At 36.3% G+C, this 21,215-nt stretch overlaps 1 protein-coding gene across 2 annotated transcripts in view; it reads right to left on the bottom strand.

The window, feature by feature from the left end:
- The window catches only part of ed (hemicentin protein echinoid), a 143,946-nt gene extending 123,328 nt beyond the window's left edge, over positions 1-20,618 (bottom strand). For both annotated transcript variants that reach the window (XM_089093520.1, XM_089093521.1), the window contains exon 1: positions 20,418-20,618. In XM_089093520.1, coding sequence (XP_088949646.1) covers positions 20,418-20,451 — 34 coding nt within the window. In that variant the 5' untranslated portion in view covers positions 20,452-20,618. The remainder of the gene's footprint in view (positions 1-20,417) is intronic.
- Positions 20,619-21,215: the final 597 nt, after the last annotated feature.

The following is a 21,215-nucleotide window of genomic DNA, read 5'->3' as shown; positions in this document are numbered from 1 at the left end:
ATAAATAAAGATTGTGCTTAATCGTCGGCACATAGCTATTACCATCTTTTAAAATAGCTTAACTTTCATAGTCAATCCAAATGACAGTAGGCAAATGCATCAAACAATGCACCAAAGCCAAGTTAATTTTACAACTCAACAACAATATTTGCAATATCGTATTCATAACAATAAATTCAAGTCAAAATCGGATACGGGGTTGAAACTAGAGCTTAAACCCTTTATATTCAATTGAGTCGCTGTTGTTTACTAAGCTGTTAGCAGTTTGACACCTTTGTTGCACTAGGTCGACTCAAACCATGTATCATCTTGACAGGCCAATGACAAAAGGTATAGAACACGTAAAGTATTGTATTTGTAGAGCTAAGCTGTTGGCATGTTTATAAGTAAAACTTGCAAAAAATGTCATTACGCAGACTGTACATGTCGTAACTTAACATATCCGGCGTTTGCGCGTTAATTTTTTCAAATCGGCACATTTTTTTGGGGAAAATCGTTTATTCAGCGCATTTTCACTAGAAAAATGGAGTTTTCGGCGCATGGTGGCCCAACTTTAAACCAAACATCCTATGAAGTCCTTCATAGGACTTATCCTGTGAAGTTAGTAATAACTAGACCTCCAGTACCAAGGCCTCGTGCAGATTACGGAACAAACAAGTAACAAAATCATTTAGATTGACTCGATCCCTCAAAAGGGGCTACGAAAGTCCTAGCTGACAATCTCTACCAAATTTTGAGATGAAACAGGCCCTTTAATGAAAACTAAAAAACCTAAGCTTTTCTTACAGATGCAAAGGGCAAGGTCGAAACCTAAAAAACGAACAAAAATTATTGCCTTACGATTTACACAAGATATATCTACAAAGTAGCTCAAATAAACTGACTCAAGTGACATAATTCTAAAAACTAGCGTTTACTGAAAAAAACAAGCCCCCTCCCTTAAAAAAGATGTTTAGTTTGCAGGACCCCAAAAACACCTACAACAGGGCCCCAAAATCCTAATAGGATGTTAGGAGCAGAAAATTCCGTCTACAGCCTGCAGAAAATGAAAGATTGATAACTTTAGTTTGATGACGACCAAGATATATCGATAAATTTAAATAAAACATTTTCATTCTCAAAAAACATTAACACGCTCAGATTTCACTTATGCACTAGTTTTTAGAATTTTACAGATATTGGAAAGCATCATGAGTCAGTTTACTTGAGCTAGATTTATAGACGTATCTTACGTAGCAGTAAAATAAATTTTTGTTCCTTTTAAGTTTCAAAATTCTGTCTTTACCTCCGTATAAAAACGGAAACGCTTTCTTAGTTAATTTTCCAAAAACTCCGAAAAAGGGTGAAACGCCATTTTTTTTTCCAAAAGCACCAGAAACGGGTATTTTTCAATGAAAATACCAAAGAGGTATTTTTGTAATATGGGGGGGAATTGCTACCCCGCCCCAATTAAGACTTTGCAACCCCAACTTGACACCTCTATCGCCCTTTTGGTAGATACAGTCACGACTAGACCTGAGGTACACATCTCTCCGTCCTCCCAAAAATATCAAACAGGTCTTCTCCTCCTCCCATCGAAAAGGAAAACTAGGACGTTACTTATCATCAAGTTTGGTTAAAGTTGAAGAACCTCTTCTGGTACAAAATGCTGAAAGTTTCACCGACTTGAGAAGAAGCGTTCTTCTCCATTTGACAATCTCCATATCGGAAAAAAGGTGTTAATGTCCATTTTTACTGCTGCAAAACTACAGACCACGGATCGGGATTTCTTTTTTAAATATGAGAGCAGAAGTGCTTCTCTGTGACATAAAAATGAAATAATCTCGGGATAGAACTGTAATATCAAGTGTTAGATTCTGAAAAAGCCAGCCAAAGAGCATGAACTAACTCAAAGGAAGATATTATAAGCTCTCACACATTAATAGTTTCTTCCAGTAGTTGCTACAGTAAGATGTAGCTTTCCGGTCAAACTTTCTTCAATGTTCTAAAGATATTCTAAAGAAAGTAGTTGAGTCATGTGAATGAGACTCCCTAGATCAGGGGCGTAATTTGCTATGGGGCAGGGGCAACAGGACCCAGTTTGACCCCCCCCCCCAGCTGATATTTATTTTCTTCAAAAATCTGGTCAGAACGAAGATAAGCCCTGTGCAATTCAAGCATCCACAGAAACAGCAGTTTTCTTTAGTATATCTTTCCCTTTAGGGTACTCATTTTTCAGTTTTCAGTTGCTATTTCATATGGCTCGTTTTTCAGTTTTCACTGTCATTTTCATTTGATTTGGGAAAATTGGCTCCAACTTTGCCACCCTCCCTGCAAGATTTTGATGAAATTACGTCACTGACTGGGATCAGGCTAAATTAATTTTTGGAAAATCTTTGAAAGTTTATGCACCTAGGTCAAAAACCTTATTTGAAATTTCAAAGAAAGTTTTCCTGGAAAGTGATTGTTTACCATATGTAAATGTCACTGACACATGGGCACCACCCTGCAATGCAAGATGGGATTTTAAGAACGTACCATAGGTGGAAAATGAGAAATGCAGGTAGCACTTGCTCCAACTGCTACCGGGGAAATTTTCTGGCAGTGCTCTTGGTCTATCGTATTTTCCCCATCTTTCGAGTGCATAAACATGGCCGAGTAGATCTTCTTTTAGTGATACGATTTAGCACGAGAATATGAAGCACCAAGCTTTTTTCCGGTATTCTAGGCACACAGTAGAATTAGGTAGAAAAAAAAAACATTCCAAGGTTGTGCATAATAGCATCTATTATACTGCTACGATGGAATGTATATTTATGGACCTGTGAAAATTTTTAGACAAAAATTTAGGCCTACAAGCATATGTGGAAAAATAAGATACAAGGTTATGCCGAAGATACAGACAACTTGATCTTAAGCACATAAAGAAAGAAATGGTTTTATATATTCTTATTTAAGCTGAAGAACTTTTGCATTCCATATTTTCAGTTATAATTTTCGTGTAACAAATCCCTAAATTAAGGATCACGCATCTTCCATGGGGTCTGCTTTCCATTAATCAATTTTTTTTCAAAATAAATCGACATCCGTCCGTTTTAGCAACTTCAATAGCCTACCAACTGCGAAATAAATTTCTAACTTCCAGATCAGACTCCAAACAATAAATCGTTCAATTCAACTCAATCTACTTGAAAAAAAACAGGCTCACATTATACAAGAAGCAGGTAGTCATTAAGCTTTTTGGAGTCCGTGTGGCTCCAGCAAAAAAGCAATTACATAAAACCTTATATATCCCCGGGGCACAGCTTAAAACACTTGTCCCCGGGCTCTGGGGGCTTGTATCGACCCCGGAGTTTTTGTTATCTAGTGTTTGAACTATTTTTAACAAAATGGATATCAATTTTTATCGGATGGGTTTGGGGAAAAAGGGCTTAGGGGAGGGCGCTAGTTACCCTCCGATCTGTTTAAAATCTTAAAAAGTGAACTAGAACTTTCAATTTCCAATCAAATGAGCCTTCTCTGAAGTTTATACAAGCATCCCTTCCATAAGAACCAAATATGGCCCCAGGGCATAACTTACAACGCCTGCCCCAGACCCTGGGGGATTTTATTGACACCAGAGTGTTGTTATCTGATCTTTGAAGTATTTTTAACAAAATAGTTATCTCAAAATTTTTATCGGATGCATTTGAGGAAATAAGGGCGCGGGGAGGGGCTAGTAGCCCTCCGATCTCTTTTACTTAAAAAATCAACGATAACTTTCAATTTCCAATCCAATGAGTCCCTCCAAAATTTATACAAACATCCCTTCCATAATAATAATAATAATTTATTATAAGCCAAAAAAAAAACAGGCCATACAGAACAGTATTCTTAATTACACTCAACAAGAAAAATAACATAAATATCAAGTTTCACTCATTGATGCCAACGCTTCATTTACATATTTACATAACTGCCTGATTGCTCTTTTTACAGTCGTTTTCAGGATCCCGGGGAACTCCTATTTAACACCCTCAAAATACTTTACCCTTAATAGAGAAAGTTGCTGACACTCGGCGAGAATATGGGCCACATCCTCAATACCTAGGCTACATCTGGGGCAAGAGTAATCCGCATCTGCATCTGGGGCCACCCTTTTTTATACTCTTTTAATACTCTTTTTTAATATTCTTTTTCTATTGTTTAGTGGCAGGCAATTCACTCGGATCCGAAGCCAAGTCCTCAATGTCTCCCCCGGTAATTCTAGTTTAAAATAATATTCAAATCCAAATATCTCTTTTACTTGGGAATAAAACTTCAATGTTTCAGATGTTTTAACTGCATGGGTCCACATTTGGACTTCCTGGTCTTTTATTCTTTCTATAATCATAGCCAAAAACGGCTCATCCTGATCTGAAGGCCCTAGCCCCTCATTCCAATTATAGGATAATCCTAATCCATCTAAAACATTTTTTATTTGATACAGCCGCGATCTTTGACATTTCGAGTGTAGCATCTCCACATAAGCTGCTTTTGCTAACCTATCTTCTGGCAGACTTTGAACTTATAGCCAGTAGCGGATCATCTGTGCTAATCTACTCATTCTCAGCGAAAATATTCCTAGGTCACCTTTTATTGCCTGATTGTGGGTCGTTACGTGAAGACCAATTAATCTTTTAAAGTGTTGCAGTTGAATTGATTCCAATTGTGCTGCCGGGTCATGCCCCCAGAGTTCAGCTCCGTAATGGATAGTAGGTAAAACTTTAGAATTAAAAATATATTTATGTGTTTTTAGATCTTTTATACTTGAAAGCCTTGAATTACTTAAAATGACAGCTCAAACTGCTTTCCCTCTCTTAATCATCTCTTTTACATGATCTTTCCATCCTCCTTTTGCTGAAAGTGTTACTCCCAAATATTTAAAATTTTCGCTCTCTTTTACTTTTTCACCTTTATAATAAAATTCTACTTTTTGATCATCATTATTCACACGAATTCCTCTAAAAACCACAATCTCAGTCTTTTTGATATTCAACACTAGTTTCTTTTTATCTAAATATTCTTCTAATATACTCAATAAGATTTGGAGCTCCTCTGGTGACTTGCCTATCAACACCGCATCATCAGCAAAAAGCAACAGAGATAACGTCAGGTTCCCTAGTGACACCGTAGGGGCCCATAACATTTTAAAATGGTCAACAATATCATTTATATACAACGTGAACAACCTAAGCGAAATACTACTACCCTGTTTTACTCCTTTTCTAATTTCAAACGGCGACGATAATACCTTCCCTAAAACTTTAACTATACCAAATGTCTTTCTATACATATGAGCTAATATCCTAACGAAAAGTTTTGGTAAGCCTACCTTTAACAGTTCTAAGCACAGGAAAATCCTATCAATACTGTCGAAGGTCTTTTCTAGATCTAAAAATGCAACGTACGACCTATTCTTTCCCTTTGCATATTTCTCTACGAGCGCCTGCAGGACTAAGACCCTATCAATAGCATTATATCCATCTCGAAATCCTGCCTGCTCCTTCTACAAAATCCTATATTTTTAAAACCAATGAGCTAATCTAGCATCTAGTATTCTTTCTAATATTTTGCTATGACTAGGTACTAAAGATATCGGTCGATAATTACTGTGATCCACTGGGTCTCTCTTTTTGAATAGCGGCAAAATCAAGGATGTTTTCCACGGTGAGGGCCATTCTCCAGAAGCCAAAACTGAGTTGAAGATAGCCAAGAAGATCGGCATAAATAAAAGTTGGAATTGTTTCAATATCTTTGTTGGGACTCCATCGCTACCAGGTGCCGATCCACCTTCCATGGCGCTTATGCATTCTTCGATTTCTTCTTTCGATGCGGGTTTTATCAGATCATAATCGTGTTCTTTCAGTGGGAGGCTGATCTCATTCTCTGTATTCGATAATTCGTCACTGAACCAGCAGTCAAACGAATAGTCTTCCTGAACCGCGTCGTTGTAGTATGTAGGCCATGTTTTCGGGTCAGGTACTTTTGGCTGAGCTATGGAGGCCCCTTCTTTATCTTTCTCCAGAAAGACCGCATATCGCTCTTTTCGTAAAACTGGATCAGCTCCCCTTACCTTTTTGAATAGCCAGTCTCTTCTTCTGTTTTAAAAGGCGTTTATACTCCCGGCGAACATTTTTAAACCTTGTTACTAGTCGAAGCCTATTTTCCTCTTTTTCCTCTTCCCTCAAAATCTCCAATTCTTTAATCAATTCTTTTTTTTTTTTATTCTACATTCCTCATCAAAAAATTCTATATCCTTAGAACCTCCTTTATTTCCTAGAACTGAAAGCATATGAAGTGCCTCTGGGGAAATAAATAATAAATAAATAGATAATAACACATTGGAGCCGTATGGCCTTTACTATAGGCAACGCTATAGGCTATAGCGTTGCCTCTTATTACAATGAAACCTTAGCATAATTGCTAATAAATCTTCACAAAAAAAAAATACATGAACATACGCAAACAACTTAACTCAACGAAAACATCCAAAAAAGAAAAGGCTTTGAGATCAACTGATAACCATTCATAGCATTAGACACAGTACCAGTCTTTTTTAATTTTTTCTTAAATCTACAGATTCTTCTTGGATCATTCAGATCTAAAACACCCTGAATATCACGTGGCACTTCGGACCAGTAGTTAAAGCCCTGGACATAAATAGAAAATTCTGAACGTGATAAGGTTGTTACTTGTGTCTTAATTCTTCAGCCTGTCTAGTATTATGATCATGATTTCAATCTTACAATTAAACATATTAGCAAAACACTATTAGCACGTGTTTGTAATGTTTGATGAATATAATTTCTATAAAGGGTGAGAGTCCTCGGAAAATACTTCAGAGGGGAGGGCATATCCCTATCCTGGTCTGTATATGATTACTAGGAATAGTGTAGAGGCGGTTTTTCTCGACCTGAAAAGATAACTGTGCAAAAATCCTGGCATTAAGGCATCTTCTTTTAGACGTATTTTCTATTCCGATACTCCGAGACCAATGTCAAGTGCCCCTTCAACACACCTTTCCCTGAGAGTATTGTTTTACTTTATCCCACAGTAAGTTAAAAACCGCATCCGGTGTTGTCGGTTTAATGTGGGATTTCATGAAACGCCTTTCAGCAATTTTTAGCAGTGCATTTTAAAGAGTGCACTAAGGAACAAAGAGAAGGGTGAGACAACTCTTCAAGTACCCTTGATATTTGAAAAAAAGGGAAGTCCGGAGCGAATAGTCGGACAAAGGTCTCATTGCTTCTGCTAAATTTAACACTTTAACGTTCATATGATTTCTTTGGGGTTTTGTAACATGTAATGGATAGGATACAGGTAAATCCTATTTGAATTTAAAATACTTTTGACATTGTATTAATGATAGGGATGTTCTGAGAATGATAATATATGGATTTTCACACCATAATACCAATCACGTTTACTGTATGGATGAACATTTCTGAAAAATCTAAACAACTTTGCTTTGGAAATTTAATTAAAAAAAACCATTGTAATGGTCTACATACGGCAGTAGGCCTACCCTGAAAAGCAAGCTGAACTTAAATATTATTGAATACTGTAAAATACTCTTAAACAGACAATTTTGTCTCCCATACGCTACGAGGTGAGTCATAACATATCTACATACGGCGGGAACCGGGAATAATTCCACCCTAGGACAACCCAGAAAATTTGCAAGACTATCTATGAAGAGAGCCCCCTACCCCCACCACCAAAATTTCAAGATTGTTAAGAACTCTCAGAATAATTCACGGCTTTCTGTTTTGAGTTGAGCCTACAAAAAATACCCTCCAACTAAAGAAATCCTCTACTTATGTACCTGTCCTTCAATCAAGTCTTATTGTATATAGTAGGCTAAAAACAGTGCGCACCTACTGTTCACTAAATAAGAAGACGATAGAGCACGAGAAGCCCTTTGCTTGCTATATTTCTCATTTAATAAATAAAACATATAAATAAACTTCAATGACTCATTTGTAGTTTAGTCTCCATCTTTGAAGTTGTCTGTTCCAAAAAATGAGCTTATATATTTCTTCCTTCAAGGATTCGTCGTATATTTAACCAACTGGGTACATGACCAAGATTGTTCAGAACCGTAATCAATTCAAACGAAAAAAAAAATTTGAACTTGCAAAGTTTGGAACAATCAGAAAAATGCATTCATCTCAAAGTGGCTTTCAACAAGACATACACTGCCGTTTGTTTATCAGATAGAAGAAAAGTGTCTTGACCTCAATATGCATAAGTTACATCTTTTGCTCAGTACCTCCCACCTGAAATCAGACAGAGGGATGATGGACAATGAATTTAAATTTCATATTCTACTAAATCTGCGTATGCAAAACCAAATTGAGAAAATATGGGATTGGCTTTCCTCTAGGCTAAAGTGATCAACAGCTGAATTAGCAGTGGTATAAGCCATATCAAGAGGCTAACTCGAAAGATCATTCATCAAAGGAGAGAAGATGAACATAGCTTACAGATGATTATAATAAATTCCTGGTTGTGTGAAAAATCGAAATTGGTCAGTTTCTATGATAGATATAGATAAGCTGAAACGCAACGAAAATGTAAAAATAAATTATGACAGTAGTTCTTCCAATATGATGCATAAATTTATGAGGATCAAACTCAAAAAAATAAACTTTAGGTACAACAGTTCTACGTAAATTTAGGACAAGGATTTTTATACCCTATAAGGACAAGGGCTGGTCCCTGTTGTCCACCTCAGTTGGGGTGCTACATGAGAAAGAACATTGGATTATAACTATAGTTAATGATACCTAGGAATCCCCAGGGTTGGAAAAAAACTCTTGCCTTTCCATCTTATCCTTCCCAGTTGGACGCCTGTATGTTCAAACACTCAATGTTCGACAAGATCAGAGCTCAACCTCATGGCGCACACAGCCTCTGAATAATATATCATAGCACCGCCAATTTTCACACAGCCTCTGAATAATATATCATAGCACCACCAATAACTGCAACCTAGTAAAGAGCGAACCACATCCCATAGTAACCAAAAGTTCAAAAAAACTTTTAGAAAAAAGTAGTTAAAAAAAACATCAGTTTAAAGTGTTTCAGGAATGGTAACTATTAGATAGGATTAACTTAATAGCAAAAGTTTCTTAAGAAAACAGATTTTCGGGCATTTTGAAAAAAGAGCGCAAAACTCCTCAAAAACGGAGGCGGGTCGAAATGAAAAGTACACCGCTGAGCCGCTATTGCCAAAAACTAAACTGAAAAAATTACATTTCCCACCTCAAACAACAAGGAAGATCACTTTTGCATTGGTAACACTGATGTGTCATTTTCGTTCTAGGGGTGATCATATTGAACCAGTGGCCGTAGAATATTGGAAGAGGGCACATTTAGACTGAAATCGGAATACCTTATGTCTGCATTAAGTAACAAAAGAGATCGCAAAACAGCAAACTGACTTTTCCTACAACTTTGTACCAAAAAATATCAATTTTGCCTAAGTGAGTAGCGCGGAGGGCAAATTCTAAGATAGGTAGTCTATGTGTAATGGTCTAAAACCCAAAAATTTTTGCATAGTTAACACGCATTCTCTTATTTATTTCTTTTCTGCTGCCAGGACAAGAAGGCTACCCGGGGCTCACAGAGAACTGTTTAATGGCTAATTTAAAAGCTACTCTTCATACGTGACTTATAAATTCGTCTTAAGAACTCCAGCGAAAAGTGCTATTTGCCACTAAAAACAGCTTTTAGGTGCCATTTACGGAGTGGAAGGGCCAGGAAGCTTGACAAGGATATCGTTGTAACATCCATGGTCGAAAACCTTTCGTCAGGGGTTTACATCCTCCCTTTAAGTACACTCCCCCTCCCAGTCCCTTTAGTAAGTGAAAAAATCTCTTTAAAAACGAAAAAAATTGTCCACTGAAAAAACGTCAATTTATTTTAATGAAAATAATTGATTTTCGTAGAAATAGAACTCTTTGACAACATAGGCTACCTCTCAGGTTCTTTATTCATTTGACATAAGTTGCACATATGTCGTGAGAAACCTTATGCGGAGGTAGGAAATAAAACCTATTTTAATGTTCTATTTTAAAGAAAGCTTATGTTCACATCTTAGTTTTATCGCCTAATTTAGACAAGTATAATTATGTAGGGTTTATTGTGTGTACCTAATAAAAAATAAAACTAGCTAAAATTAATTTTGAAGAAACAAGTTATTCTCACGGAAATAAACAGCAAAGTGGAAACTCGAAACAAGCAAAATGGATTGCTTCGCAGTTTACGCAAGATATATGTAAAAAACTAGGTCAAACAAACTGACTTATAAATTAGTCTTTTATTTTCTACAGACTATTTATGGAATTTTCTGCTCATATACATCCAGTTTTTGGGGTCGGTTTGGCGTTTTCAGTTTAGCCCTAGTTTGGGTTTATTTGACCTAGTTTTGTAGATATATCTTGTGGAATCTCCGAAGTAGCCTAACAATTTTTGTTCGTCTCAAGTTTTAACTGTGCTGTTTCCTTCTGTAAGAAACAACTTTTTTTTTTAATTTTACCAGCAAAAAATTGCACCTATTCCTTATTAGTGAAGATTTATTGTTGTTGCAGTTTTTACTAAACTTTTGCTAAGTTACATACAATTTTCAAAAACACAAAACGCAGTATTATTAGTTCAAAATAGTTCGTTAAAACTATTCGGATCCCCATCTCTTTTCAAGGTTGGTTACCACAAAAAAATTCCCACAAACCTATATCAAATTGCGTATCGTTGGTGATTTGAAACAACTCGAGCAGTTAATGAATTTTCCTGTCCAATGGCCAATTGTTGTGGTTTGTGGCGACTGAATTCAGCACTTAAATAACTGCTTGTTTCACGGTTAGACCAAGAAAAAACATGCAAATTTGTTGAAGGAATCCACAACTCCTGCTTTTTACACACAAACCTGCATCAACGAGCGATCTTTTAGCGTGTGGAACAACCTGCCAGAACTATTCCCCAAAATATCTTCTTTTGTTATCAAAATGACGGTTAACAAATGTAGCGTCACATCAGCGTTAATGCTGATGTCACTAGTGAAAGTATTAGAAAGAAAGATAACACAACTTGCAACAATACCAAAGGCTGACGAAAACTAAAGGTACTTGCTTATTATACGGAACACACTCAAGAATTTCGCTTCTCTAAGATCTGACAAAACCGGTGACAAAAACGTAAAAAATGCACGTAAACAAATTTTTGATGCGTTCAGTTTTTTCGTAGCCCCGCCCTCGAAGAAAATTCTGGATACGCCTTTGCCTGCGTTGCTTTAAATAATGTGTGCCTTAAAAGGCAATTTTAGGTAGTTTAGACAACAAAACATCGGCGGAAATCTTCCAAATTCCGAAAATATAATTAAATTAATATTACTCGATCAATTGCGATAAATGTTATCATTACTTCAGAAAAAAAGCAAAAGAACCGGACTGAATAATTTCACGTCCACTATACTACGTTATATCCGCCCGAGGTGTAACGATTTCCCAAATCCAGTTATCTGAGACTGTGACAACCAGCTAATCAAACGTCATCAGATCTTGTCAAATTTTGAATGCTGTTGTCAAATCTTGTAATGACTCGTGATCGGAGCGACGCCGCAAGGTAAAAGCCATTTAAAGAATGCTTTTAAAGTGAAATGAAGGAAATTATAAATGACATGCCAGGGGAGAATTTCAGACAATGAATTAGAATTTAGAAGAAAAAAAATGGAGAAGAAACCTCGAAGCTTCAAGGGTAAATATGGTGAGGGCTATTACATTTCGACCGTCCAAAATCAAAATACGTTCCCCGCAACAAGCTGGTTTGGTGTTAGACGCTCCCATATGTGATTATTAGCGTTGTTGTATCGAGTGATCATGTTTATGAAAGCACAAGATGTCTCCGTTTTATTTATTACAAGTTCAGACACTGAAGAAAACTTTCTTCAAAACTGGGTCTTCTAGCAGTGGAGCCAGTTGCAGGGGAGTATTTGCCTCTCCTCCCCTAGGTTCGGGAAATAGCTTTTTTTGGTATTTTCATTGGTACTTGTATGATATACCCCCTACCTAATATTCTTCTTATATGTTCCTCTGACGCTCAATACTAATGAAAAATACGAAAGTAAGATAAAAAATGATACTTTAGAAACAAATCTGGGCTATATATTTGTACAATAGGGGGTGGGGTGGAAGTAAAGAATAGCGGGTCTGCATGCCTAATGTGTCTGGTACATTTATTCTGCATATTATGTAGTAGCAATTATTTTCTGACTTCATACTGTCCAAATACTATACCCCCACCCCCTAATGTACAAATGTATTGGCCTAAATATATATTTTTCTTAACTTCTGTAACTTCTTTTTGTCTTGTCTCACGCTAAGCTGAAAGAAACTAACGAAAAAAAAAATCGGTTCTATAATGCGTCAATGAATGAACAACTTGAGCGGTAGGGGATTATTATACAAGTACCTTTCATCGATACAAATGAAAAATTGTCTCCTTGATTAGAAAAAAAATACACGTTGCCTCATCCTTATATTTCGTGAATTAACGTCACTATTTCACAACCTGCAAAAATGGTTGCTTAGCCTGGAAAAACATAATTATTTGAGTTCTCTTTTTAGCCTGTTGTTAATCACTCGGGGTTATTAGAAATCATTTCTGCAATACAAAATACATCTGCACCTACAACAGATGTCCTTCTGATTTTAAATAAAATACTACCGGCATGTATGAACCAGGCACGTAGTTCACCAGACAAACTTATTTTGAATATGGTAGAGCTCAACATTTCAGTGGGACAGGGGACATACCCCCCCCCCCAACTGACACCACTGGTCCTTAAACTTGATGTTTGGGTGCATAGACAGGGCACAAGTGCATGATAGCTTAGGGGGAGGATAATTTTTTCCCAAAATATACTACTGCTACTACTAGCAACTCACTGCAGCACCAAACTGCCTAAGGATGACACAGCTGCGCATGCTACTCCTCTAACCCAATATATTTAAAGCCTCCCTCATTACACCCTCCCAAGAAGTTCCATTTTCCATTACATCCTTCCTTGAGACCTGTTACTACCCAATTGGGGAACGACCTGCTTTTCCTTTGGTCCTAGATGGTTGGTCGAAAAGGATGATCTTTGGCAATCAGTCATCTTTCGTTCGCAGAACGTGTACTATCCATCTCAATCTTTTTCTGATAACAGCCCCAGAAAGCTGGAAAAGAACCACGTTTCTCGTACAGCTTACAGTTTGAGATACAGTCAGTCAGACGGGTACCTTCCACTCCCCCTCCCCCAAGTGACGCCCTCTTGGTAAAGGCCTCTCTCCCCATCATCTTTAACCAACGGAAACACCCAAGGCGCATATAAATGGTAAAAACCCAAGGAACTTAACATCAATTTTCATTTAGCCCACTATGTTCACACTGCAACTGCAGAAATCTTGCTTTTGCAGAAAATGTATTTTGGTTCCGAGTGGCTGAGTTGTTGCAATTATTTATATAGTAAGCTGGGATTGGAGGGCCAAGTTGATTTAAAAGTTTTGATCTTCTCTTCACTATCTGCAATTTTAAAGAGGATCATGGCCATACACCTGCGCAGAAATTTGTTTTGGGAAGGGTCCATGTTAGAAAAATAGCAAAATAAGATATATGTAAAAAGTAGGAACATGGGAAAATCACTACGTCGAAGCTATATTTTTATCAAATATTTAATACATAGATATGGTATTTTTGTTAGGTTAGGTATTTAACAGTGCCCACCTTCCATAACTCCACAATTCTGGGTGGCCAACCTTCAATAATTCTTTGTTATAGTTTCCATAATTTTCTAACTAAAGTATTATATTTTAATCATGTTTTAGGATATTTCACTAGGATTAACCTAAGTTCATTTCTTGAGTGTTGTCGGGCTAACATGTAAGAACCTTGGTTCAAATCGTGTCTTGCACCCACCAAAAATTCCCGACAGTCTTAGTCTACAGGTCTAGCTGATTATTTTCCCGGTTTTCTCCTTGCTTCAGCATTCTTTCTTTTTCTCAATTTTCTCCCCTTCTTAAAAACAAATATTTGTCACCTTTCATGTTTAGCACTTAGTTATTTTTTTAAGTCAAAACTCTTTTGCGCCCATTCAAAATCCTCAGCAACTTTAATTACTTTTATGGCATTCTATTTGTGTCTACTTCCGGTAGACGAACAATAGGTACAAGAGGTAGCTATAAAAAGGTGTTGCTCTAAGATCTACCTTCGCATCGAAACTTTATAACATTGTTCAGATGATGTTCTGATAAAACAAAATGAAAAAAACAATAATTCACGAGTCACGCCTTAATAACCAAGTTTGAAGTAACTGCCCATTATAATTTGGTAAGGTGTTAACTTGGTCTATTGGTCAAACCACAGCTATGTAATTAGACATTTTAGTGAGTGGATACATTCTTTTTTACATAGCATCCACACCTGGATAAAAATAAATTAAGTAACGAAAAATTAGTGTATTATCATACAGACCATTTATTAACATAAGAACACACTAACTAAATTTTAAGGAAGACGCACATCAAAAGGTTCGGGGAGAGGCTCCAAAAAGCGCATCCTTAATCCAAATAATATACATCAAATTGCCCATAAGATTATCTTTGAAACTCATTTTGGCCACTTTAAAAAAAAAATGCGGTCATAGAGAAGGGGTTTCCATAGATCTTCCGAGTGGAAATTGACGACTTTAAGAAAAAATGTAGAAAAGGTAAAATTTACCTTTTAGAAAAAGGTAAATTAGTAAAAAAAAAATTAGACAATAGGTAAAATCCTAGATGAGCTACTTTTTGCTATCCTGGAAAGCAGCTAGCTAAGAGAAATGAAACTTTCAGGGATGGATCTACAGATGAAGTATGTCCCAGGGAGGACATTTTAAAGTACCTGCCTCCACTCCTTCTCCCTCTAGAGGGCACTGACCTTTGAATATCTTCTGCTTAGACAAAGTACAAGAAAAGTATTTTCAGCTTCACAACTTTGCTCAATCCCAATTTATGAGGTTTCAAAGATCTACAGATACACTTCCTAAATTTGGGGTAAAACCAATTGTTTAAAACCCACATGGCTAAAAATTTTACTCAAATAACATGAATTGCAATTTCAAAACTAATACCAGAGTAAAAGAAAGTGAAAACAAAGGCATAATGTTGTTTCCCCGTCAAGTTGATAAATTCTTAAGACAGATAGGGGTTAACATAGTAGTTTTGCAATACCTTCCCAGAGTATGTTTTTTGCCCTGGGCTCATTACTGAAAGTTTTATTTTCCTAACCTAACCCCTTTCCAAGATATCAAAAAGTAGCTTGACTAGCCAGAAAAAGTAACCAGCCTAACACATTTCAATAAATATTAGGTCTATATTTGACAGAATTAGGGTCCCATATCTGATTTTTTTTTTTTACGTGTGCAGATTTGAATACATATATTTAATCTTTTTGTATCATTTTGATCATTTTCAACGTGACTTGACTCCAGCATATTTTGAATAGCATCAAAAATTACTTGTGACATTTTAACTTCCACTCATTTTACTAGTCCTCGATTTGACCAGCCCCCCCCCCATGTCCCTCATAGTTAAATAACCCATGAACCTTTCTTCATGTTATAGACTCACGCACCTTTGATCTTTCTTCTCTTTGGTCAACGGTTAGATCAAAGGTGAAAATTGCAAATGCGCCTTGCCGCATCAAAATGTGGTCTATATTTTTCATTAATAAAAGCGGACAGGCATAAATTCGAATTCCTGAATATTCCTCATGAGAAGACTAGTCCATTTTATTTTGAGATAACACGCCACGGTTTGAAGAAACCATTAAAGTCGCCATCAGAAGTAACATAAATGGTGCTTACCCATATGTTATAACTACAGTTAAAGCTTGAATTAGCATGAGTAACCTTTACTGTTGGAAAAACATGGTCTATAATTATTCAAAGCCTAATTGTACTGAATGTACACTGTAATTTATCCGAACTTTCAGACTAGCTCATAGCAATAAACGGAGACGGAGAATGAAACTTGATGCCTGAGCAAAAAAAAAAAAAAAAATGGGACATAAAAATAGTAGTATAACAATTTTAATTCACAGATGTTATCTTCGAATCAAAATTACAAATTAATTTGTTTTAGAACTTGACTATAGTACTAATTGCTAATGGGACTATGAAACGATATAGAAACTTAACCATGGGCACAAAGTTGTTCATTTTTGGAGGAAGGTGTGGCTTGTCACATTGAGCTTAATCCCATTCTGGTATTTTAAAAGTAAATTTTGGGATGCTGCGAAACTCATCAAGACTGGGCCTTTGATGAGTCCAACCCCCCAACCAGGGTGGTTGGGGATTCAACCACCCTGGAACCAATTTGGGGATCTTGTGAAGGCGCTAGCATAATTGCCAAATAAACAAGCCTTGCAGCGATGGTACAGTCCAGAAAATAATACTCGAGATGACAGAACTTTGTTTTATATTACAAAGATTAACCCTATTTTTGTGTATAATCTCGAACATACCCAAGAAGTGACGTTAGGTTAATCATGAAATGTACCAAAATAAGATGAAAATATAAGAATTTAGTAACAAAATTAAGCATAGCCTACTACAGAAAATAATTATGGAAAGCAGGCCGCCCAGAACGCATTATATTATATACCTAAACACCTCAATATATTAAATATTTAATTACAATATACCTGCATCATAGTTTTTCTCACTATGACTAGGCTAATTATAACCGAGGTAGGCTACTTATCTGTTATAGCCACTATACTCAAGATGTGAAGTTAGGATAATCTTAATGAAATATACCTAAGTATTGTGTAAATAAAATACTTTATTAACAAAATCATGGAAACTACAACAGAGAATTATGGTAATCAGGCTGCCCAGAACGCATTATATTAAATACCTAACCTAACCAAAATACCAGCTAAAACATTTAATTAATATAAAGCTACATTGCAGTGTAAATACATTCTCTCACGCTAAGCTTAAAGAAACTACAGAAAGCAACCGGTTCTGTCAGACCAAGAAATTGAGTGTGGTGGCTATAAGACAAGTAACATAACCGATTGCAGACAGACAAACCGGTTTTTTTTTCAGATCAAACTTCTTGATTGTGTTCGGGATAATACCCAAGTACCTTTTTGCAAACTTGAAAACGAAGCGCTACTGGGAAAAAATTCAGGCCACTAACAGACCCTGATTAGAATAAGTGATGTAGTCCATAGGAGGTCTCTACCCATCCACTCCTAAATCTGAAGATGTTTATGTTAAAATTCAAGATGAGGTACTGTTTCAATCTTACAAAGTATTCAGTTGGGAAAATGAAACCGTCAGGAACTAATCCAATGCCTAAGTTATACTCTGCAAAGGTGTTTTCAAGCTCCTAACTTTAGGCTACTCCTTCTTCGAGTGTGTTTCAAGTGGAAATTGCAATTTAATTTGTATTCACTTGAAATTTAATGGGAATCCAAGAGTTCGTGGAAACAAACTGTAAGTAAGGAGCAACCCGGCTTAATGGTAACCGAAACTCTAAAAAACGGAATTTTGATACCAATAGATATATCAAAAGAATCGGAGTTTTATACTGATTTCAAATATATAAATTTCAATAAGTTTAATCTTACCCGTCAAAGGTTACGAGCCTGAAAAAATTTGCATGAATTTTGAAAAAAAGGGGAAACACCCCCTAAAAGTCATAGAATCTTAATAAAAATCACACCATCAGATTCAGCGTATCAGAAAACCATTCTGTAGAAGTTTAAAGCGCCTGTCTGAAAAAATGTGGAATTTCGTATTTTCTGCCAGAAGGAAGGTCACGGATGGGTGTTTGTTTGTTTTGTTTTTTCTTAGAGGTGATCTTATCGACCCAGCAGTCCTAGAATATTGTGAGAGGGCTCAATCTAACGGAAATTAAAAGTCCTAGTACCCTTTTTAAGTGACCAACAAATTGGAGGGCAACTAGGCCCCCTCCCACGGCCCTTTTTTTCTCAAAATCGTCCGATAAAAATTTTGAGATAGCCGTTTTGATCAGCATAGTTGAAGGACCAAATAACTATGACTTTGGAGATTTTATGACTCTCTCAAAGTCCCTGGGGAAAGTTCTTTAAGTTACAAAATTTGCCCATAGTTTACGTGTAGTATTTGTTACTGAGAAATATGCATACATCTTTCGGGTGGGGGGATTTCTGCTGGTGGGATTTTCCACGGGGATAATTTGCCATAGGGAGGGAAGTTTCCAGGTGGTGAAAAATCATGGAAAATTTGCCAGAATTCCTATACAAAATTCTTCTCATGTCTTGCTTTCTCATTGCCGGCTCAATTTTACGCGTGGAGATGTTAGGGGCAATTGTCCGTGGTGAAGTTTCACCAGGATTGAATTGCCTAGAGAATAAATCCTTGGGAAGGAGGGATATTTCCGTGGAGGAGTAGCCAGATTTCTTGGCATTTTTTAAAAAACGATCAGAAATTAAATAAAAAAAAGTTTTTTCAACTGAAAGTAAGGAGCAATATCAAAACTTAAAACAAACAGAAATTATTACGTGTATGAGGGGTTTGGTACTTCTATGCTAAACGCACTCTTTTATATATGTCAAACTGGAGACGCGACACAAAAACCGTTTTGTGTGGGTTATTTTAAGTCACTGCTATACAGTAATGAATGCTTAGCGTGGTTTTCAATGCGTTTACGATATTTAAACTTGTCTTTTGGGGTTTAGGGGGAGAAAAAAGTAACTAGGTTAGGTTAGGTTACGTATTTAAAATGTGCAATGCTTTACCCCCCACCACCCCCCCCCCCCCGCCCCGAATGTGCAAACATATAGCCCAAATTTGTTTCTAAACTATTATATAATCATCCTGTTTTATTTTATTTCATTAGCATTAACCAAACTAGCACTATATAAAAGAGTGCGTTTAACATAGAAATACGGGGGGTTTACTCCTCTATTACACCTCGCTCTTTACGTTAAAGTGTGAATTATGTCCCAATTCCTTAAGAACGACTCCTGAAACACTATGTTCGTTTAATTAGAACAATAAGAAGTTGTTTTTTTTAAGTACTAAAAAACTTTAGCGTAAAGAGGTGCTGTGGAGGAATAACCCCCCTCATATACGTAATAACTTATGTTCGTTTTCAGTTTTAATGTTGCTCCTTATTTTCAGTTGAAAAAACATAGTTTTTTTTATTTAATTACCTACAAACCCAAGGCCGTACCCAGTGGGTGGGGGGGGTTGAAGCCCCTCCCGAAATGTTTTTTGACTCGTAGAAGCGTAACAAAAATAGATATAAACAAATTTTGTATGCGTTTTTTTATGTGTAACCCCCTCCCCGAAAAAAATCTTTGAGTAATATCCCCTCCGAAAAAAAAACCTGGGTACGGCCTTGGGTAAATATTTACCAAATCATATTATTGAGTTATGACTAAAGTGAATATAGCCTACCACTCGATGCCTTTTTTTATGCTCTTTACGCATATAATAATCATTTTTGTCGGAAATGAATTTTAGCCCCCATCCCTATATATACCAATTCAGGGTATATATTTGCACATGAGGGGGTGGGGGAAAGTTTAAACTTACCTCTCATTTACGTCAGAAATAAAATTACCCCCACCCCCCTAATGTGCAAATATATAGCCGAAATTTGTTTCGGTCAATATATACGAAATCATATTATTGAGTTAGTACTAAAGTGAATACACCATTCAATGCCTTTTTTTATGCTTATTACGAATATAATAAGAATTTCTATCGGAAATGAATTTCAGCCCTCCCCCCTATATAGGGTATACCTAACCCAACCTAACCTAACCTAACCCGGAATTGGCCTATATAGGGGGGGCTGAAATTCATTTCCGATAGAAATGCTTATTATATTTATAATCAGCATAAAAAAAGTCATCGAATGGTGTATTCACTTTAGTCCTAACTCAATAATATGATTTGGTATATATTGACCTTTGTTTCTAAACTATTATATATTCATCCTATTTTATTTCATTAGCATTAACCAAAGTAGCACAATATAAAAGAGTCTGTTTAGTAAAAGAGTACCGGTTTTTCTGACCATGGATGATATTCATTTATTTTACAATGTGTAGTGAAAGATTTACGACAAAAATGATTATTATATTTGGAAAGAGCATAAAAAAAGGCATCGAGTGGTATGTTTACTTTATTCATAAGTCAATAATATGAACAACGAAAAATTTACCTCTTTGTAAGGCCTACCCAAATACAACCTCAATCTAAGTACCATAGGCTAGTTCTGCATAAAAGATAGAAAACACAATATTCCTTTTACGTTATCTACTATACCACCCAAATAAAATATGAACAGGCCTAGCCTAAATCAAAAGGCTAGCCTAGTTAAAAAGCTTACCTAAAGCGGTGACTAGAAATATTTTTGTATCCATATTTTATTTTTTCGAAGAGTATTCCAAATCTGGCCTTAATGGTCAACACGTTATATCCATTTTGATATCCAAAAAACTTCACCTTAAAAAAAACAATTTTCCCAAATTCTTGCTAGTTTTCGTCTTAAAAACAACCAAAAAAAAACAACTGTATTTCACTTCTTTACTTGCCGAGCGCTAAAACCTTTCTGGCGGGATTTATGCGCCGCCCAAAGCGCAAACTGTGCTCCTCTGTTTGCCTAAGGCGGTTCTTGTCAGATTGTCACAAAAAGCCCTAGGAAAAAAAAATACAGCGATACAGGTAAATCAAGATGAGGGTCGGTTAGGTGGTAACCCTTGAGGGTTTTAAACACTTACGACAAATTGTTAACTCCTTTCCGGGATACCAGAATCTTGACTTAAAGACTAGAAGAGTTTGAACATAAAATTATAGATGTGGCAAAATTTTCACTTCAATGGCGATTTCAAAGTTTTATTTACATGGGAATCTTAACCGTAGAAGAGTCGTAGATTGGGCTAGCTTTAACATACTATTCGAGTTCAAATATATGCTTTTGTAATAAGTTTGTAGAAAAATAAAACATGGAGTAATACAGAACCCATTCCAGTAACCCAAAATCAAAACAGATCCTGTACAAAAAAGTATTGTGCAATTACTACTACTACTACTAACTCGCTACAGCATCAAGCCGTTTGAGGCCAACACAGCTACACATGCTCTTAATACATCCAGAGGTGGTTTTAAGGAAGGCAGGGGGTACTTG

The sequence above is a fragment of the Artemia sp. Qi Xiang Cuo genome, chromosome 8 (genome assembly GCF_049724085.1).
Source record: "Artemia sp. Qi Xiang Cuo chromosome 8, ASM4972408v1, whole genome shotgun sequence".
Classification (NCBI taxonomy): Eukaryota; Metazoa; Arthropoda; class Branchiopoda; order Anostraca; family Artemiidae; genus Artemia; species Artemia sp. Qi Xiang Cuo.
Note: the sequence above shows the minus strand (reverse complement) of the source record. Positions and strands in the feature narration are given on the sequence as shown.